We start from the raw sequence: 18,834 nt of genomic DNA on the forward strand, positions 1-18,834 counted from the left end.
AGGGAGAGAGAGAGGGAGGGAGAGAGAGAGGGAGGGAGAGGCAGAGGGAGGGAGGGCTTTCCTCTTCTCTATGCTTCTATGCCCCTCCTTATGAGGTCAAAACTCTCTCCAAGTCAGCCAGGAAAGCCTCACAGGATTCTCTCTGACCCCCATCTGCCCAACTCCAACCTACAAACGCTATCTCATGTCATTTCCTGACATTTCCACTACCACCTCCTTTCTTTTACTCTGGCCTCCACCCAGGGCCACGTTAGTTAGTATGCTGCTCAGTAGAACTGGTCTTCCCAACATCAGATTCTTCCAAGATGCAGCTAGCATCTGGTCAGTTTCTTGCTCCCTCTCAATGGTTCGCCATTGCTACCATGTGAAATGCAGTCTCCTTAGCTCATACAGCCCGGTCTCTACAACTATGATGCTCAGCTAGTCTATGTCACCCAGAATTGCCCCTGAACTGGACAGCTGATCTCCCTGTCTGCAGCATAGCCTGACCCCAGCCTTCCCCTCTTCTCTTTAACCACCATGCCCCAGTCTTGTGGTGATATTGTGTTCCCCAAAATATTGTACACCCTAATAAACTTATCTGGGGTCAGAATGGCTCTCTCCTTCTTTAAACCAAAGCTTTTTGTTAAAAGGAAAATGCAAACTCCCTGTATCATGCCAGAAGAAAGAGCCATCTTCTGATATGGGACAGGAGAAAAACTAAAAACCAAAAACCAAACAACAACAAAAAATTAAGGGACTATTCTATTACTACTAATCTCAATTTTTTGATTCTATTCTAATTCTTTAAACTTTTCTTAAAGTAAGAATTTTATATCAAAATTTACAAGATTAATATATGTATATTAAACTTTGTTAAGATATTAATGGTCACATAGAGTACTAACTAATTCTAGAAAAAAGGCTTCAATTAGCTGAATAAACATGTCTTTGTGTTCGAGTCTCTATCAGTTTTCTGCAGGAAATCATGGCCAATTTGAAGTCTCCAGGAAGAAGATGGGGCCCCACAACAACAATAATCCCACATGGACAATAATATCACTAAGCTGACAAACATCATCTACAGATCAGCTTGGACTACAAAGTGCTCAGAGCAATTTTGAGAGGGATACCTGAGATGATCCAGTTTCAAAGACTACTTGAATAAAGACTTGAGATAAGCCCTGAACTTTGGCATTATGCACAGACTGGACAACAAAGGATATAGCTACCTTTCCTGGAATTTGACAATTAACCCAAAATTTTTCTTTTCAGAATAAAGATTCCTTCGCCCATATCCAGCATGAAGCAATTTTAAGAATACAATGCCCACATTCCCAAAGAGGTGGTGTGGGGCAGGTGGTTTTTTGGTCTTTTAATGGATTTTGGGTCTGGGATAATTTTCATTGTTTAAGAGGGTTGGTTAAGCTTTTAGGCTTTTGAGCAGCAGTTCAGCTGAGATTCATTCTGGATGAGGACTCAGAGGCTTCTAGTCTGAGGAAACAGGATCAGCTGAGGAATTGACGAGGTGAGATGGCTGTGGCTTGTTCTGCTTCTCTGATCTTCCAGCATTCACCCCAATACCTGGCTCCAGGTTTGTTTTTATTAATAAGACCTTTTAAGATTCGTGCTACACCAGTCATCTTTCAGACTCAGTTCATTGTATGCGACAGTGTTCTCCTCTGAAGCTGGTCCTTCCATCCTAAACCTTCTCTGCCTGGATATCACCTATCTCACATGCTTGAAATTCTCTTCTGGAGGACACTGACATCTGCAGCTCTTCCCTGTCCTAATTTGATAAGCATCTCTCAACCTTATTCATGTCTCTCCCTCTTGGGAACTAGATGTATCTTATCATATAATTTGTTGAACTGATGAGCAGTAGCCTAATCTCCCAGGCTTAACTCATAAGGAATTCTTTCCTTTGCACTTCTGAACAGAACCCATTCCTCATATAATACCTAGGAACAAGTAGAGAAATCACACACATTTGCTAAAGAAACAAAACAGAATCAGCTTTCTGTTTATCTCATTCACAAAAACAAGACAAACTGACTGAAGGAAGAGCTTAGAGAATATCCAGTGTTGACTGTGCTAATGTTGGAGGGAAATAAAGTTTATTACTTGACTCCAGCAACACAGCCCTGAAAATCACACGTGCATGCATGTATACATCCCAGGGACCCACACTCAGAGCAACCCAACAGCTTCGATCAGCAATTGAGACCTCAGTACCTTACTGTCCCTTCCTTGTGCTGGGCAGCAGCAGGATCACTGACTTTAGCTGTTCATGCTGTCTCCCCTTCACTTGGCTCTCAGAATGCAAAGCCTATGTTTCTTACAATATATTTATCCAATAGCTCAGCATTATTCACACACACACACACACACACACACACACACACACACACACACACACACGACTGATTGACAAGGCCACTGAGATAGCTCAGCAGGAAAAGGTGCTTGCTGCCAAGACTGATGAACTGAATTCGATCCCTGGGTCCCACAAGGTAAAAAAAGAGAACTGACTCCAGCAAGTTGTTCTCTGTCTTCTACAGGTGTGCCACCCAACCACACTAAATAAATATAATGGGAAAAAAATGAAATAACTCAAAGTTGGGCATGTCACTTGATAAACTTTGAGTGTGTCTGGAATCAACTCCTTCCTTGAAAGAGTAACCAGAGGACCCCTTTTTAACACCCCTGTATTACCAAGTTCCATGAATTAATTACAGGGAATTAAATGGTTGAGAGGTGACATAATTACCACTGTGAACGTAAACTTTTTGCTGGTTTACCAAGTAATAACCCCAAAAAAGCTAGAAGTGAAATTAAAGGTCAAAATGATCCATGCATGATGGCACATGCCTATCATCCGGCACTCAGGAGGGTGAGGAGAACCATCACACATCTCAGGAAAGCCTGGGATATGTGGTGATACATTGTCTCAAACAAACTCCTAGCAACAGTTAAAGTCTGTTTACCAGGGATGACCATGAGTGGGGCAGGTATGCCAGCCACATCTGTGCAGCCAGAGGAGGAGCAGGTGTGCAGGCCACATCTGTGTACCAGAGGAGGAGGAGGTGTGCTGGCCACATCTGTGTACCAGAGGAGGGGCAGGTATGCCAGCCACATCTGTGCAGCCAGAGGAGGAGGTGTGCAGGCCACATCTGTGTACCAGAGGAGGGGCAGGTGTGCACACCACATCTGTGTGCCAGAGGAGGAGCAGGTGTGCAGGCCACATCTGTGTGCCAGAGGAGGAGCAGGTGTGCAGGCCACATCTGTGTGCCAAAGGAGGGGCAGGTGTGGTAGGCCAGGTGTGCCGGCCACATCTGTGCAGCCAGAGGAGGAGCAGGTGTGCAAGCCACATCTGTGTGCCAGGGGAGGGGCAGGTGTGCAGGCCACATCTGTGTGCCAGAGGAGGAGGTGTGCAGGCCACACCTGTGTGCCAGGGGAGGGGCAGGTGTGCAGGCCACATCTGTGTGCCAGAGGAGGGGCAGGTGTGCAGGTGACATCTGTGTGCCAGGGGAGGGGCAGGTGTGCAGGCCACATCTGTGTACCAGGGAAGGGGCAGGTGTGCATGCCACATCTGTGTGCCAGAGGAGGGGCAGATGTGCAGGCCACATCTGTGTGCCAGGGAGAGGCAGGTGTGCAGGCCACATCTGTGTGCCAGAGGAGGGGCAGATGTGCAGGCCACATCTGTGTGCCAGGGGAAGGGGCAGGTGTGCAGGCCACATCTATGTGCCAGGGAGAGGCAGGTGTGCAGGCCACATCTGTGTGCCAGGGGAGGGGCAGGTGTGCAGGCCACATCTGTGTGCCAGGGAAGGGGCAGGTGTGCAGGCCACATCTGTGTGCCAGGGGAGGGGCAGATGTGCAGGCTACATCTGTGTGCCAGGGAGAGGCAGGTATGCAGGCCACATCTGTGTGCCAGGGGAGGGGCAGGTGTGCAGGTCACATCTGTGTACCAGGGAAGGGGCAGGTGTGCAGGCCACATCTGTGTGCCAGGGGAAGGGGCAGGTGTGCAGGCCACATCTGTGTGCCAGGGGAGGGGCAGATGTGCAGGCCACATCTGTGTGCCGGGGAAGGGGCACTTACTCTGCAGCGCTGCTGATGTCGTGTAGTAGTTGAAAGGCACACGGGACACTATGTAGTCCTCAGGGAGACTTGCCAGGGTGTCACTCAAAAAGGCTGTTTTCCCCACTCCTGAATTTCCAACTAGCATTAGGGGTTTGCCTTTCTCAATCAGCAGCTCAGTAAAATACCTAAGACGAGTTGTCTCTGGAGTGTGTACCAGAACTGTCTGGGAGAGAAAAGCAGGAGAACGGTCAGAGAAAGACAGAGGTTCAAGGCTGACCCAACACTCAATTTTTAATTAAGACCCAAGGAACTCTCTGTACATGTTCATGCCCAGTAGAGAGACTGAGTATTAGGGCAGACGTCACTGCTTCCAGGAGGGTAGCTGGGCGATGCCATCAATCGCTGGAACAGAGGCAACTGATAACATCATTCCAAGGAAAGGAATCACCCCAAGGTCCCTTTCCTAGAGCCCTTCCTTGCCCCAGCTGTTGTAGGTAAGGGAGAGAATAAGGCAGACATGTGGAAGTGCCCACCCTCTTCAGAAGCTGATGAGACCAGTGGGAACAGCCCCTGCAATAGGGTTCAGTGCAAGGAAACGCCAGTTAGGGGAACAGGTGGAGTGTGCCCAGATCCAAAGCGTATGTGAAACTTTGGTTAAAAATTAAGCCTTTATGTTTATACTTTGATATTTGGCAATTTATTACTTTTTATTTATTCAGATACCATAATGTGCCATAGAAATTTGAAGTGTCCTATAAGAATAAAAGAAAATGAGTGAAAATTAGGCTCAGCGTTGCTGGACAAATAGCTCAGTGAGGAAAGGCCCTTACTGTGCCAGCCTGGCAAGCTGAGCTCAATCTTCAGAAGCCACCAAAGGCAGAAGGAGAGAACTGGTTCTACAAGGTTACCCTCTGACCTCTGTAGGGTGACCCCTTTCCTGGTGACATCATATGCTTGCATGCATGTGTGTGCATGCCCCCCCCCTTGTAATAATAAATAACGGACTTGGGAAATATAGAATAAAATAAAAATATTCAGACAGAAGATAGACACAGACACTGAATTCGGCACAACTGAAAAACAGCTGTCATTTTGGTGCATTTTTTGATGTCCAAACTTAAAAGTGGTAAACAACACAAACAAACATACACACACAAAAACCCTTTACTTACAGGGTTGACTTTTGACATTAAAAAAACCACACATACGTGTAATGGATACAGTTCTTCATTACTTGGTTAGTGCAAACTGACCAGAGTGAAGTATTCTGTGATCACTCCGGGTAATGGCCTTGATGTAACCATTTATTCTACAACTTCCTTTTTAACACAGTGACACCCAGCCCCTCGCGAAGGCCAGACTCCGAAACACACACGGCACTGCCTTCCCTTCTTGCCCACAGTTGCCATCACAGTATTTTTCTTCTGCTGCCGGCTCTTTTGTTCACATATGAATACCAGACATGAACACCCGCAGAGCTGGGTGGCCTCCACTATGCACGTATGCTACATAATCCAGGAATCCACAGCAAACCTGTGAGACATTTTTTGTTGCTGTTTCCTTCTCAGTGAGCATGAAATGAAAACCATGAGAGCTCAGGTGTGGTAGCTTGATAAGCTCATAGGGACTGGCACTCTTGGGAGGTGTGGCTTTGCTGGAGGAAGTGCGTCACTGTGAGGGTGGGCTCCCAGGTCTCCTATGCTCAGGATACCGCCCAGCGGCTAAGTTACTTCCAGTTGCCTCCGAGATGTAGGACTCTCACCTATTTCTCCAGCACCACATCTGTCTGCATGCCACCGTGTCCCACCATGACGATACTGGACTGAACCTCTGAACTGTAAGTGAGCCACCCCAATTAAATGTTTTCTTTTATAATAGCTGCCATGGTCATGGTGTCTCTTCACAGCAATAGAAACCTTAACGAAAACATTAGGTCACTTGGAGAGTGTCACAGCTGGTTAGTGAGTGCAGGTGCTTGGGTTGAAATCTGTGGAGTCTGAGCTCCATAAAAACTCCTGACACAAACAGCTCTTCAGAGCATGGATTTGGGAGTCACAGGCTGCTCGGCTTGATTCAGTGCGACCATGTCTCCCAGTTTCAAAAGTTAATGCTTTTTTGTTTGTTTGTTTTTTAAGACAGGGTTTCTCTGTATAAACATGTCTAGCGGTCCTGGAACTCACTCTGTAGACCAGGCTGGCCTTGACCTCAGAGAGATCCACCTGCCTCTGCCTCCCGTGTGTTGGAATTAAAGGTGTGCACCACCTATAATGTAACATTTTGGAAATGCCTCCAGTCCTAGACCAATCAGGATCATTTGCCATTCTATGCTCACTACCAACATCACTGTGGAAACACTCCCTTCTCTGTTTTTCGGTTTCTCCATGTATAAAATGGCCTCGTGACCCAGCTGCTGTAAAGAATAAGATGGGAGATGGTTCATCCAGTAAAGTGTGGGCCACACAGGATGGAGACCTGAGTTTGAATCACTAGTACCCACATAAAAAGCCAGGCACCAAAGTGCCTATAATTCCAGCACTGGGGAAACCGTAAACAGGAGACCCTGAGCTTCCTGGCCAGCTACTCTCGCCAATAGCGAGCTACAGGTTCAGTGATTTGCTTTAAAAAATAAGATGGAGATGTGATTGAAGCCGGCAGTGTTAGTCTCCACATGCTCACATGCCCATGTGCAAGCGCAGCCACACATCCCACACATGCACACACACGAGCACATATGCACAAAAGGAATAAATTAGTTCATAGTTCTAAATTACTTAGAAAGGGCCTGGAACTATAATGGTATTTCCAGTTTCTCATGGTCCTGCTCCAGCACATAGAGAGGCTGCTAACAGAACAAGCACATTTGGTACTTGAATGTAAAGTGCAAAACTTCCCAGGAAGAAAATGGATTTTTCAGTTCCATAAAATATGTTGACTAGGGCTGGAGAGATGGCTCAGAGGTTAAGAGCACTGGCTGTTCTTCCAGAGGTCCTGAGTTCAATTCCCAGCAACCACATGGTGGCTCACATTTATCTGTAATGAGATCCAATGCCCTCTTCTGTCATGCAAGTACACATGCAGGCAGAACACTGTATACATAATAAATAAATAAATCTTAAAAAATATTTAAAAAAATGTTGACTAAAATTGCTTTTAAATAAAATTGTTGTCTTTTAAATATGAATAAGATGTATCTGGTTTTGATACAGTTTTTGCCTTTAGTTTTCAACCAGCTAGGAAATAGTGATGGGCAGCCAAGATGGAGGTAGGCTGGACAGGATGACAGACTGTGGTACACGCAGCAAACATGGCTGGTGGCCTCTGACACCCAGTGTTCTGCCTGGCTCTCCTTTCCTGGTGGCCGCCATTTGCTGTCAATGCAGTGTGTGAGCCCCAGATGTTCCTGGGTTAAAGTCGTGGCCCCATGTGGTAGTGTTGGAAAATAGTGGTAGAACGTTTGAGAGGCAGAGCCTGGTGGAGGCCACTGGTCCACGGACAACAAGCTCTAGAAGAGGACTGCAGCATTCTGGTCTCTCAGCTGAAACAGACTAGACACAGGACAGCATCAATAAAGGTCTGGGGACTTCTGGGACTCTGCTGCTGCCAGTGCCACCATGGGCCCAAAGGTCACTAACCTGAGCTGCAGAGGGTGGGGCCCCTTCTCTGGTTTCAGGTGGCCATGATGCTACTGTCCAGATCTCGGACAGGACTGCTGTTTGAGGACACAGAGCTCAGGCTGTTAGGTCAGGCTAAGGGTTCTATGCTGCTAGCCCAAGGGGACCAGGGGTTCAGGTCTGCATCCCCTCGCCGACTGTTTGGCACAGAGCCTTCAGAGGCGTGAGAAAATAAATTTCTATTGTTTGGGCTACCTAGTATCTTCACTTTGCTGTGGAAATTCTTGTAAACTAATATAAATGGAGGAGGCATTTGAAAGCAGAAAGACAGACAGAAATAAACACATGAGCATAAATACAAGCACGCGCACACACACACACACACACACACACACACACACACACACACGTGTTAAGTGTCGATCCACCATGAACTTGTAGGTCTAGCCTCACCCCGTCACCTAAGGTCCCTGCTGCATGGCACTAGTGACAGCTCCGGGAAACCCAGGCTTTGAGCTCCTGCCCTTTGGAAGCCGCGGCCTCCTCACAGAAGTGGCAACAGCCCCCTCTCAGCCATTCACCCAGCACTGCTTCAAACAGCGAGCTCTAACATGATTCGGAATGAGAAATGTTATTAAAAAGAAAGAGATGAAAGCAGAATGAGAAGCCGGCCACAGAATAATCTAAGAGAAATGGGGATGGGTCATGTATGAAGAGAAACAATTCACGTGGACTTGTCAGATGCATGAGAAGGTGGAACACCAGTATTGGAAAGATCGAACGTCACTTTGTGGCTGGGGTGGTAAAAAAGTGATATCTAAAAAGTTTATATAAGCTCAGAAATAAGAATAACTGAATTTATTAAACCCTGCCTCTGGTTTTACAAAGTTTGTACAGTTTCTAGGAGATTGTCAGAATGTGGCTCCCACTGGATTATGTAGAACTAAGGGACAAAGAGTTTGCAGAAATATCAACCTCCTCCCTAAGCATCCCTACAGTTGATTCTTCTCTCTCAGGGAAGAATGTCATCCACAGAGCAGAGAATACAAAGAGCTGTACAAGAGAGGACAGGCTGTTTCCTCTGAAGGCTCAAACAAACACACCCTGGAGTTGGGCTCTCGATACTCCGCACACCTACCTTCAAGGGTGTGTCGACATCCATGGTGAACTGAGGGACCTTGTCAGTCCAAGGCAAGAATTTTTTAGTTTTGTGGTCCAGATAATAATCAAAGATGGTTCCCTGAGATGGAAACTTCACTGCTTTCATTTCTTTATGCCACCATCGACTAAAGTCGGCCTGATAATCAGAAAGCTATGGAGAACAGGAGAACTCTTTAGCATAGACCCAGAAAGTATACACAGCCCCTACAAATTCTGCTGCATGCAGGGTCTTTTGGGTACTGAGCCATAATCACAAACTAAACTCCTGGATGGGAACTCATCAAGTTACGTTGAACACTAGATCTGAGTTGTAACCAGTAATGCTGCTATGTAGACAGGACAGGTCACCACGAGGTGTACAAAGCTTAAAAAGCAAGGCAATGTTTGGAATGCCTTATATCACTCCTGTTATTCAATCTAACAATGACTCACTGTACAAATCACCATGCCAGGCACTACTGGCCAATGGAGATTAGCACTGTGGTTGATTTCCACCCTGTTAGCACCAATTGTTGGGGACAGGAGAGAAAGAGGACGTGGGGCTTTTAAAGCAGTAAATTATGTCGACAGAAGATCCGTCTTTTCTCTCAAGCTGCCAGTCTCCAGGCCCTTTTGTTGTCTGATATCTTTTCTTTTACAAAATGATGATAATGAAAAACAGTACTTAAAAAAGTCTCTGCTTTAAAAAGTAACGCATTGGCAACGCTGTGTCACTAACAAAAAGCATTCTTAAAGCTCGGCCCACCATGGGCATTCTGGACCTGGAAGCTCACAGGGGAGAAGGGGTGGAGGACGGCCTAGCCTTGGTTTCCAGCAGGACAGAGCTGAGAGTCTCCAGGGAAGTCATGGGGCAGTGTCCCATCGCTGTGACGGGGTGTGTCGTCTGATGAAGCGACAGGTACAAGCTCGCACTTGCTGACTAGGGTGTAGGGCAGGAGGAAAGGGGTCAACACTCCCTGTATCCTCAGTGGTCTGGCTCAGGGACTCAGATGTACTCGATGGCCCCATGAAAGGAGTCCCACATCCTCAGATGGCCAGTCTATCAACGCCTATCTCCTTGGAAAGCTCAGCCAGCAACTCAGATATTCTTGGTATTGATCTGACCTATGAATTTCAGTAAAATCTGAAAACGCTGTGGGTATTCATCGCCTTTGGCAATCTGGTACTCATGTAGGATCTCAGCTCCCATTTTCCCAGCTCTTCATTTGATGTTCCTGTGTCCTCAGGCCATGGTGGGCCTTTTTAGTACCGGGCTGTTCAAACTCACGAGCAGTCAGTCAGGTGGAGACCGTGACTGTGACACTGGTGGCGGTGTGTGTGTGTGTGTGTGTGTGTGTGTGTGTGTGTGTGTGTATGTGTGTGAACTCGGAAGGAGAATCCCTCCCCTCTCCCACCTTCAAACCAGCAGCGCTCCTGCCTCTAGCATCCACACGCTAAGGCATTAACCCTCACTGAAATTATTCTCATAGCAGAAGCATGGGATATTTTGTCTCCCTACAAACGTTGGTCTGAAGCCAAGCCAATGTGATTTTAAATAATCCACACACTATTACTTACCTGGCTCCATTCTCTTGTACAAAATACGCATGACTTCTACTTCGCTTCAAATTTTGCTTTGCCTAAAAACTTCCGTCATGAAAATGACTTTGTGGTACACCCTTGATTGTTCGGTTCACTAAAGTGATTGTTCTGGAGCATGGGAGGAAGCAAATGGGACACCCACCCTCAGTCAGTCAGGGAAAAGGGGGCTCACAGAGGAAGTAGAGGCAGACTTAGCCCCTGACTCTCACTCAAAGCAGCATTGGCTGCTGTTCCAGGGGAAGCACTTGGGGATCATAGAAGGACATCTGGCAGGTGACCAGGGTGGACAGTGATTCGTGAGGCTCAGCTTATTTATAGACGTGTGTCCTGCTAACTCACTGACAAGAAACAGAGCTAGCCTGGGGTTTCCATCACTGGTGAGGAATTGGCAGAAGTGGGTCACTTTGGGATGTGGTGCCTTCTGAGGGGAATTCCCTACTTATGCCTGGGGAGATCTGAGAAAGCTAGATAGCTAGCCAATGGCATGCCATTTTAACTGAAGAGGCGCGGTACTAGAGTACATGGCCAGAGAAACGCTGAAGCTCTTGGGGAGGCGTGGTCTTAGAAGAATGACAAGCCTGAGTAAGAAGCCTGCTGCAGTCACCAGGAGGCCTTGGAACAGGATCTTTGCCTCTGTGAGGGACAAAGTTTGGCTTTCTCTGCACATGGAAAGTATCTTGAAGCAACTGGAAGGAGATGATGTAAGAAGGATCTGCACATGGAAGCAGATGGAGGAGGTGAGACCCACATGTTCCTGGCACTTGGTAAGTCCAAGTGGCTTGTGTACTGGGGTGGGATGAGATGAGGAGTGTATTTGCACAAGATGTGTCTTAAATGTTTCCTGTAAGACATCAGAAGTCCTGGAAACGATGCCAGAACTGTTGTACATGGGGAAAGATTTATCTGCAGAATGATCATGGAAAACTATGGCACCAGCATTGACTATGGCTCATAGAGGACAACCCTGAGAATACAGTTCCAGGCTGATTACAGGTGGGGTTGACTAGAGGCAGGACTGTTTGGAGGACTAGATGCTACCACCAACTTGTTCCTCCACCACCCACTGCACCACTTCATGTATGGAACTCCTAACGGCTAAGGCAGTGACATTTGGAAATAACATCCTTCAGGATGTCACAGCAGGGCCCGAGGAAGATGTGAGTGCCCTCATGAGAAGAGAACCAGTGATCCGATCCTTCTCTGGTCTGTGTAAGGATACAGGATGTGTCATATGTAAGATAGGAAGAAGTCTCATGAGAACCCAGCCACGCTGTAACCCTGAGCTGTCACTTCCAGTACTGTGAGGAATATATCTGAAATGATCTACCCCTGAGCTAGCTGTAGGGATGCCCCAAAGAGGACAGACTCCAAAGCTCAGAAGAGGGGAACGTCCAGAGACGGGTGATAACATAACTAAAAGATGCAAACCACATTTTTTAACCCAACATCCCCACAAGTTTCCATCTCTGGAAAGTCTTTCAGCATACTTGATCTCTTAGCAGAGTGCCTCCAAATGCCCAGACACAAGCAAAGACAAAATAGACTTCGTAGGCTTCTTTGGGGCTGTCAGAAGGTACATTCTCAGGAGTCAACAAACACTCCAAAAGAGTACAAATAGTCTGAAGAAAAAGAAAACACCATTAATTTAGGGCAATGATTTTTTTTCAGTGCTGGAGAAGGGTCAAGTTTCTTACAAATTCTACCTCATTCTTAAGAGATGATGTAATTTTTCAAAACAGTGTTTTGCTAAAGCTACACACACACACACACACTCATACACATGCTCATATACTCATACACACACACACACACACACTAAAACACACTCACACACATACACATTCACACAGATGAGTAATAATCCCTCTTGTGGGCTAGCTCCCTAGAGCATAGAAGAGCTGTCAGTATTTGAAATCATTATAGGCTCTAACATTCAGAAGCTCTTGCCCCAGGCCTGTACAGACCCATGACTCAGGCCTAGTACCTGTGAGCACCTTTCTCTACCAACCAGGAAAAAAGGGGAAGTGTTTTTTATTCAAATAGAAAAGCACTTGTTACATTTTATAATTTCCCTATTATTTTACATTGTGCCATATCTGTCAATTTGAGATAATTTTCTAATAAAACGGATCAATTTCTTACCAAGACAAGGAGTATGAAGCTCTGTAGCTTTGTTACATGTGAGGAGAAACCGCGGTTTCTAAAGGAATGGCTAAAATCAAAGCCAAGGAGACTAATGGGCCCTAGCGGGATGCCGATAGGACGCACCAGTAAGTCTCAGGGTTTGGCTCTGCTCACCCAGACAGTACCTGAAAACATTTCTGAGTGCTATGTAAGCAACTAAATAAAATTATACTTCAGCTTCAAGAGTTAACACACTTCATCCAACTTAGGGAAGTTCCGCATGCTGGGAAATCCAGAGCATTAATTTTGATGAATGTCATCTAAGCTGTTCTCCTGTCTACTCATTTTGCCTTAAATTCCTGTACTAAGAAACTGTGGGAAACACTGGTCAAAAATAACAGCTTTAAAAGAGCTAAGAATTAAATGCCATTTCTGAATACCACAAAAATGAAGCGGAGAGAGCAGAAATCATGTTAATTCCCACAGACCTATTTTCACACTCCTCCTGAATGGCAGAGTTCACACCACAGAGAATCACACAAATACACAAGTCAACTTGAGAAAGAACGGATCCTGCTTTTTACAAGCGTTACACCCGAGGAAGTCTAATTAGGCTAACCACATAATTAATTCATTATGAATAAATTCAGACCTGCTTTCAGAAATAAATTATACCTCGGATAATTACTGTTGAATACTATCGTTTACTTAATTGGTGTGTGAATTATCCAAAAACCTGAACTTTCCCTTCTTATTATGTTCCCGACTACTCTAATTCAGCTTCAAACAAATTTGGTAACATAGTAACTTGATGAGAACAAAGTTCTGAGAAACTAATTTCGTTCCTGGAGGGGAAAAACATTTCCATTGTAAACCTTTAGTGAAGTTTGATACTTCTTGCTACATTACCACCAATGACCTTCACTTTTCTGTTGTGAATAGATCCCATTCGCTGCTGTAACAAACTCCATTGTGTCTTTTACTAGCATTAGCTGTCTCACAGTGAGGATCAGAAAAAAAACAAAAAGATCCCTGGAACCTCACAGATTCTTTACACACACTGACTTGCCTCCAGGAGCAAGTGTGGAACAATCACGCTCTGTCTTTTCTATTTACCAATCAGCATCTGTGTTTCGCGTGGCCATCTGATTCAAAAACACGTGGAGCATTTCTCTGTGCAATGTTATGGTTTGAATCTTAAATGTTTTTAATGTTTGTCTCCCAGATGATTGTAGTGTGTGTGTGTGTGTGTGTGTGTGTGTGTGTGTGTGTGTGTGTGTGACCTTTAGGGGGCAGTCAGCTGCTGTGTGTAGATCGTTTGGGGCAGGCTGTTGAAGGTTATGACCCAGCTCTGGTTCCTGCACCCTCTGCTCCTAGTCTACCATGATATGAACAGAGCTCACTGTTCCCACAGTCTTCCTTTTGCACCATGAAAGACTGAAACCCTCTGGCAACTGTGAGCCACGATAAGATGTCCCTTTCTTATATTAAGTACACAGTGACAGCTAGAAAAATAAATAAATGATGCTGTAGTGACTTCGCTCTAACTCAGTCCCAGCATGCTTGGGATGTCATGATGATTCCATGACACATACGTGGTGCTTACTGAGTGCTAGAACTATGTAAACCCCGGGGGGATAGTGTAGGAAAGTGATTAGATTTCACTTCTTGGGGTCATCACAAACTCCCAAGGGCTGAAGGGGCTATAGCAGGAAGCTAGAAGCAATCTAACAATTCTGAAAATATTTTTAAAAATGTATTTGTTTATGTGTATTTTTTGGGGGGGGTCATGTGTACATGTGTACCCGCATGGGTGCAGGGTGCCTTGGCACTCGAGTGGCGGTCAGAGGGCAGTTTGTAGAAGTTGGTTCTCTCTGCTATGTCGGGCCTAGGGATGGAACTTGAGAGTCATCAGGTTTTATGCCAGGAGCCTCCACCCACTGGGCAGTCCTACCAGCACCTTCCCCCATTTGCTTAAGTGAGCAAAATGTGTGCTATTCTGACTTCCGCAGGCACAGAACATCAGCTGTCGAGGCTGAACACAAACCTGCACCAGGCTGCTCTCTGGAATAGAAGTGATGGCTTTAAAGCAAGTTCTTAGCTTCTCCAAGCACACAGGAACATATTTATCAAAAAGAATAGTTAAATTGGCCTTTTCTGACTGATGCCGTCTTCTGTCGATCCAACTGGCCACATACCTGAAAAGGAACACGGAAAAGCTTTTACTGAACAAGAGCTTTGAAAAGCACGATGCCACTGAGTTCGAAGCTCCCCCTTCCACACAGCTTGGCGCAACACTTCACGGACATGTTGAGTGGTTCACTCTATTTCTCAAATGGAAAATATTTTTAAATGGCCCTTTAAAGACTTGTTTTAATGGCCATTTTTACTGTAATGAAAAGAACGTAAAAGAAACTCCTAATAGCTCTTAGAAGGCAAACATAATCGTGCCTAAGTAGGCCATTACTTTGCATTTAAAGGGAAGTGCACTATGTCATTTCCCAAATGAACAGATTCTGTTCATGATGGAGGCTTTATTTATGAAAACAGCTTGGTGCTTTTCTTGATTAATCTTGGCATCAATTATTTAGTAATGAGGAATCAGTTATAAATAAAGAGGTGAACAGTCCACAGGGGCTACTTCAAAGCTGCTTTTCTACCGGACTCTAGAACACCGACCTGAAAGGGATAATGTGTTCACAGCCAGGGACTCAGAAATGGTATGCCATGCCTTATTATATTGATATTTATATGATATATAGATATAGCTGCCTCATGCTTACAAACCGTTTATTTGGATACATTAAACATCGCCATCGTATTAGTAAACTGCTTACCGATGCCATGATGGCATCCTTACTGGCCTCTGGGGTACAACTAAGAGATGCTAAATGAAAAAGAATCACTCAGAAAGTTGTACTTAAGTAGGAAGCCGTGGCAATAAATACATTTAGCAGGCTGCACATGAACAGTGCTGCCACAGACTGATTACAGCCAGACCTTGTTGTAAAGGCCAATCAGAGTCTGCATCTTGAATATGGTATAAACGAAGTAAGATGTGTGCTTTTCACGGACTTCAAGGAGGGATCATATAAAATATTCACCATTGTTATCCTGTGGTTTGGTTTACAGAATGACAGCCATCAAATCTTCAGTAGGAGCCCCTCGCACCTGGGCAGTGTGGTGGAGTACCTCTGAGAACGAAGGATGGAGACCACATCCTTCCTCAGTGACTGACCCTGCTGCTGATCAGGGAGCAGAGCCAGAGTGGATTTCCCGTTATTTCTATTGATGTATTTAGTTTTTTTTTTTTTTTAATTTAGTATTTAGGGGATGCCTTTATGGTATGCTCAAATGTGGAGGACAGAGGAAAGTTTGTACATGTTGGTTCTTTCCTACTACCACGTGTTACCTAGGAATCAAACTCAGGTTTTCAGGCTTGGGAGCAAGCACCTTTTACCTGGGAGCCATCTTGCCAGCCCAAGAAAGGAATTATTGTATCCAGAACTTATGGTAAGAGGAGTTGGGAGAGCATTGCTCAGGGAGACAGTACTCTTAACATGGAATACTCTGAACCTGCATCTCAGTTCCATCACTTTTTAACCAGGCCATCTGGGGAAGGTGACTTGTCTGCCTTCATTTCTAGCTCTGAATGGAGATAATGCTGTAGAGTTCCTATAGTTATGGCATGAAGAACTTAGATCAGCATTTAACAGCTTACTACCAATCACAGAGTTGGCGGCATTGGAGGCCTGGGTTCAGATTCTGCCTCTGTTTCTCTGTGCATCTTCTCAATTTGTTCACCTAAGTAAAAGAATTGTCAGGTAGGGCTCTACTGAGCATAAAGATCCCACACTTCACCTTCCTACACAATGTCTTCCGCATGACTTGGGGAAAAGAGGCCACTGCAAGGATCACTAGGAGCAACAGGCACCAAAAAGACCCCCAAAGTGGGCTTTGCATTAGGGGGCAAGTAAGAGCTGTTTGCATTGGTAGCAGCCAGAACCTCCTTTTGGAAACACACAAGACCCACTAGCAAATGATGCTGTGGCTGCTGCGGCCCTATTGTCTCCATGAATAGCAGATGCTCTAGAGAGACGCAAACTTGACCAAAGCAGGCCATGTAGTCAGAAGGGAGTCGGCCAGAAAGATGGCCAATGATGACCTCTATCATAAGTTCAGTGTCATCACACAGCACAAGGAGTAAAATGGTTTCTATCAACAAATATGGACAGTTGAAATTTTCATGTGGAAATTATTGCTAAACCTTTATAATTTGAATAAAAACTGACATGAAGAAAGAAAACTTAGAGGTCTGGACCATTATATGTGGCTGTGGCACAACCTAAGACCTAGATGTGCATCTGTCTGCAGTTCTTCCCAACTCATAAAAGATGCTGCAGATTTGAGGATGGGCATTTTGGAATGGACCACTACCACAGGACATATAATTCCAAATGCAGGTCTCTCAAAAGCAAGGAGTACAGGAAGCCCAGCCTGGATTCTAAACACAACCGCTTACACTAAAAGCACCCCTTCCAGCTGCTTAGAGAAATGGCTGATTTAAGTTTCAAGTAAAGAAATTCTGAAACAAACTAAACATCTAAGTGCCCAACAAAGACTCAGAAAGATAAGTAAAGAATACAGAAGGGCTGAGCTTGACTGGAGGGGCTCCTCCTAGTTACATCAGTGACAATCTGAGAAGAAAAAAAAAGAAATCTTGATAAGTAGTTATGTATAAACCACTGAACTACAAGAAACCATGAATGGAAGAAAAGAAAATGACAAGGAGCATGGAGTAGAATAGAAGGAGGGGAAGAAGGAAGGAAAATGTGTGTAAAAAAAAGGTTCTTGACAGAAAAATAGGTAGAAAGAAAGACTGGATGAGGAAATCACCACTTCCAAGCCACCAATGGGACATCCTCCAGGAGACTTGAGTTTTTTCTCTCCCAAATTATATATGTTATGAAAGAACAAGTTGGAGGAATGTTCTAGACACATGGGGACAACAGAGATAAAGAGATACAATCTTTGTTCCTATGGTGGATTCTTTTCAAAGGTAAAAATGAAATTATATTTATAACTCATAAGATTAAAAAATGGCTTGCCAAATCAAGACAGATTTCTGAGGTGTATGAATTATAGTGCATTTATAAAAGAGTGCTCTAGTTCTTAGAAAATAAATGCTTAAGTACTTACAGATGAAATGTCTTAATGTCTCCAACTTATATTCAAGAATTTCTGCAAAAAAGTGACAGAAGAAAACAGACTTCTGTATGCATGTGCATGTGTATGTGTGTCAGCCAGAGACAAAGCCATGGTGGAAACATGGCAGGGAAGACTTTAGGAACAAGGTGTGTGACTGCAGGACGCTCCCAATGTCCCTGTAGCTTTGAACACTTGGAAGCAAGCAGCTGCAGAAAACTAATACTTTTTAATGCTTCAGAAAATGAGGTTAATATATTAATCTCTGAATATAAATGAATATTGAATAAACAATACGCATAAAGCTATCACATTATGGCATTAAAGTAAGGCAGTGAATTATCTAATAATTACAGAGTGAAAGGAAGCACCCGAAACCTGAGATCCCTGGAATTCTCTGGCAACAGCAAGTAAAGAAATAAAATACCCTTAGAGAAGACTCCCTTTATTTCAGAAATGTCTTGACTGGATCCTTGGTTACTCACATGAAAATTAAAACCAACACATTCATTTCTGATACAATGAAAGCCTCCATAAACTGAGACATATCAGAAAGAGAAGGTTGTCTAGCTCTTAATACAAACTGGGTGGCCCTTGAAGCTACTTGGGACTTTGAATAAAAGTCCTTCCTTAAGTAGACAGTCATTCTGAGCTATCATAAGCACCAACTGCCTTATGATGTGATTGAGACTGAAAGGCAAAGGGACTCGGGAGCCATCAGAACACAGTGGAACAGATGAGGGATCTCTGAAGGAAGTGAATGTGGCCTGCCTCACAGCGAAGACTCTGCTCTAGGAGGGGGGAGGCTGAAGGGCAGGTATAAGATTCCTTAAGCCAGTCCTAACCAACAAAAACACAACAGGAACAGAGAGAGAGAGAGAGAGAGAGAGAGAGAGACAGACAGACAGACAGACAGACAGACAGACAGACTAGCCTGTGGGAGGCCAGCTCCCATTTTTACCCAGTGTACTCTTGAGGAGAGAGGGATGAAAAATTTGTAGATAGAAAGACAGTGGAGAATGAGACAGACAGAAACACAAAATAGCTTTGGGAGTATCTGGATCAATATCCACCAGCCCCTTGTGTCTCTTCA

At 44.9% G+C, this 18,834-nt stretch overlaps 1 protein-coding gene across 2 annotated transcripts in view; it reads right to left on the bottom strand.

Annotated features, from left to right (window-relative positions):
* The window catches only part of Dnah11 (dynein axonemal heavy chain 11), a 314,894-nt gene that overhangs the window by 144,625 nt on the left and 151,435 nt on the right, over nt 1-18,834 (bottom strand). For both annotated transcript variants that reach the window (XM_028880929.2, XM_037210919.1), the window contains exons 43-46: nt 14,584-14,734; nt 11,900-12,031; nt 8,809-8,982; nt 4,078-4,282 (exon numbers count right to left, since the gene is read on the bottom strand). In XM_028880929.2, coding sequence (XP_028736762.1) covers nt 4,078-4,282; nt 8,809-8,982; nt 11,900-12,031; nt 14,584-14,734 — 662 coding nt within the window. The remainder of the gene's footprint in view (nt 1-4,077; nt 4,283-8,808; nt 8,983-11,899; nt 12,032-14,583; nt 14,735-18,834) is intronic.

The sequence above is a fragment of the Peromyscus leucopus genome, chromosome 14 (assembly GCF_004664715.2).
Source record: "Peromyscus leucopus breed LL Stock chromosome 14, UCI_PerLeu_2.1, whole genome shotgun sequence".
NCBI classification, from domain to species: domain Eukaryota; kingdom Metazoa; phylum Chordata; class Mammalia; order Rodentia; family Cricetidae; genus Peromyscus; species Peromyscus leucopus.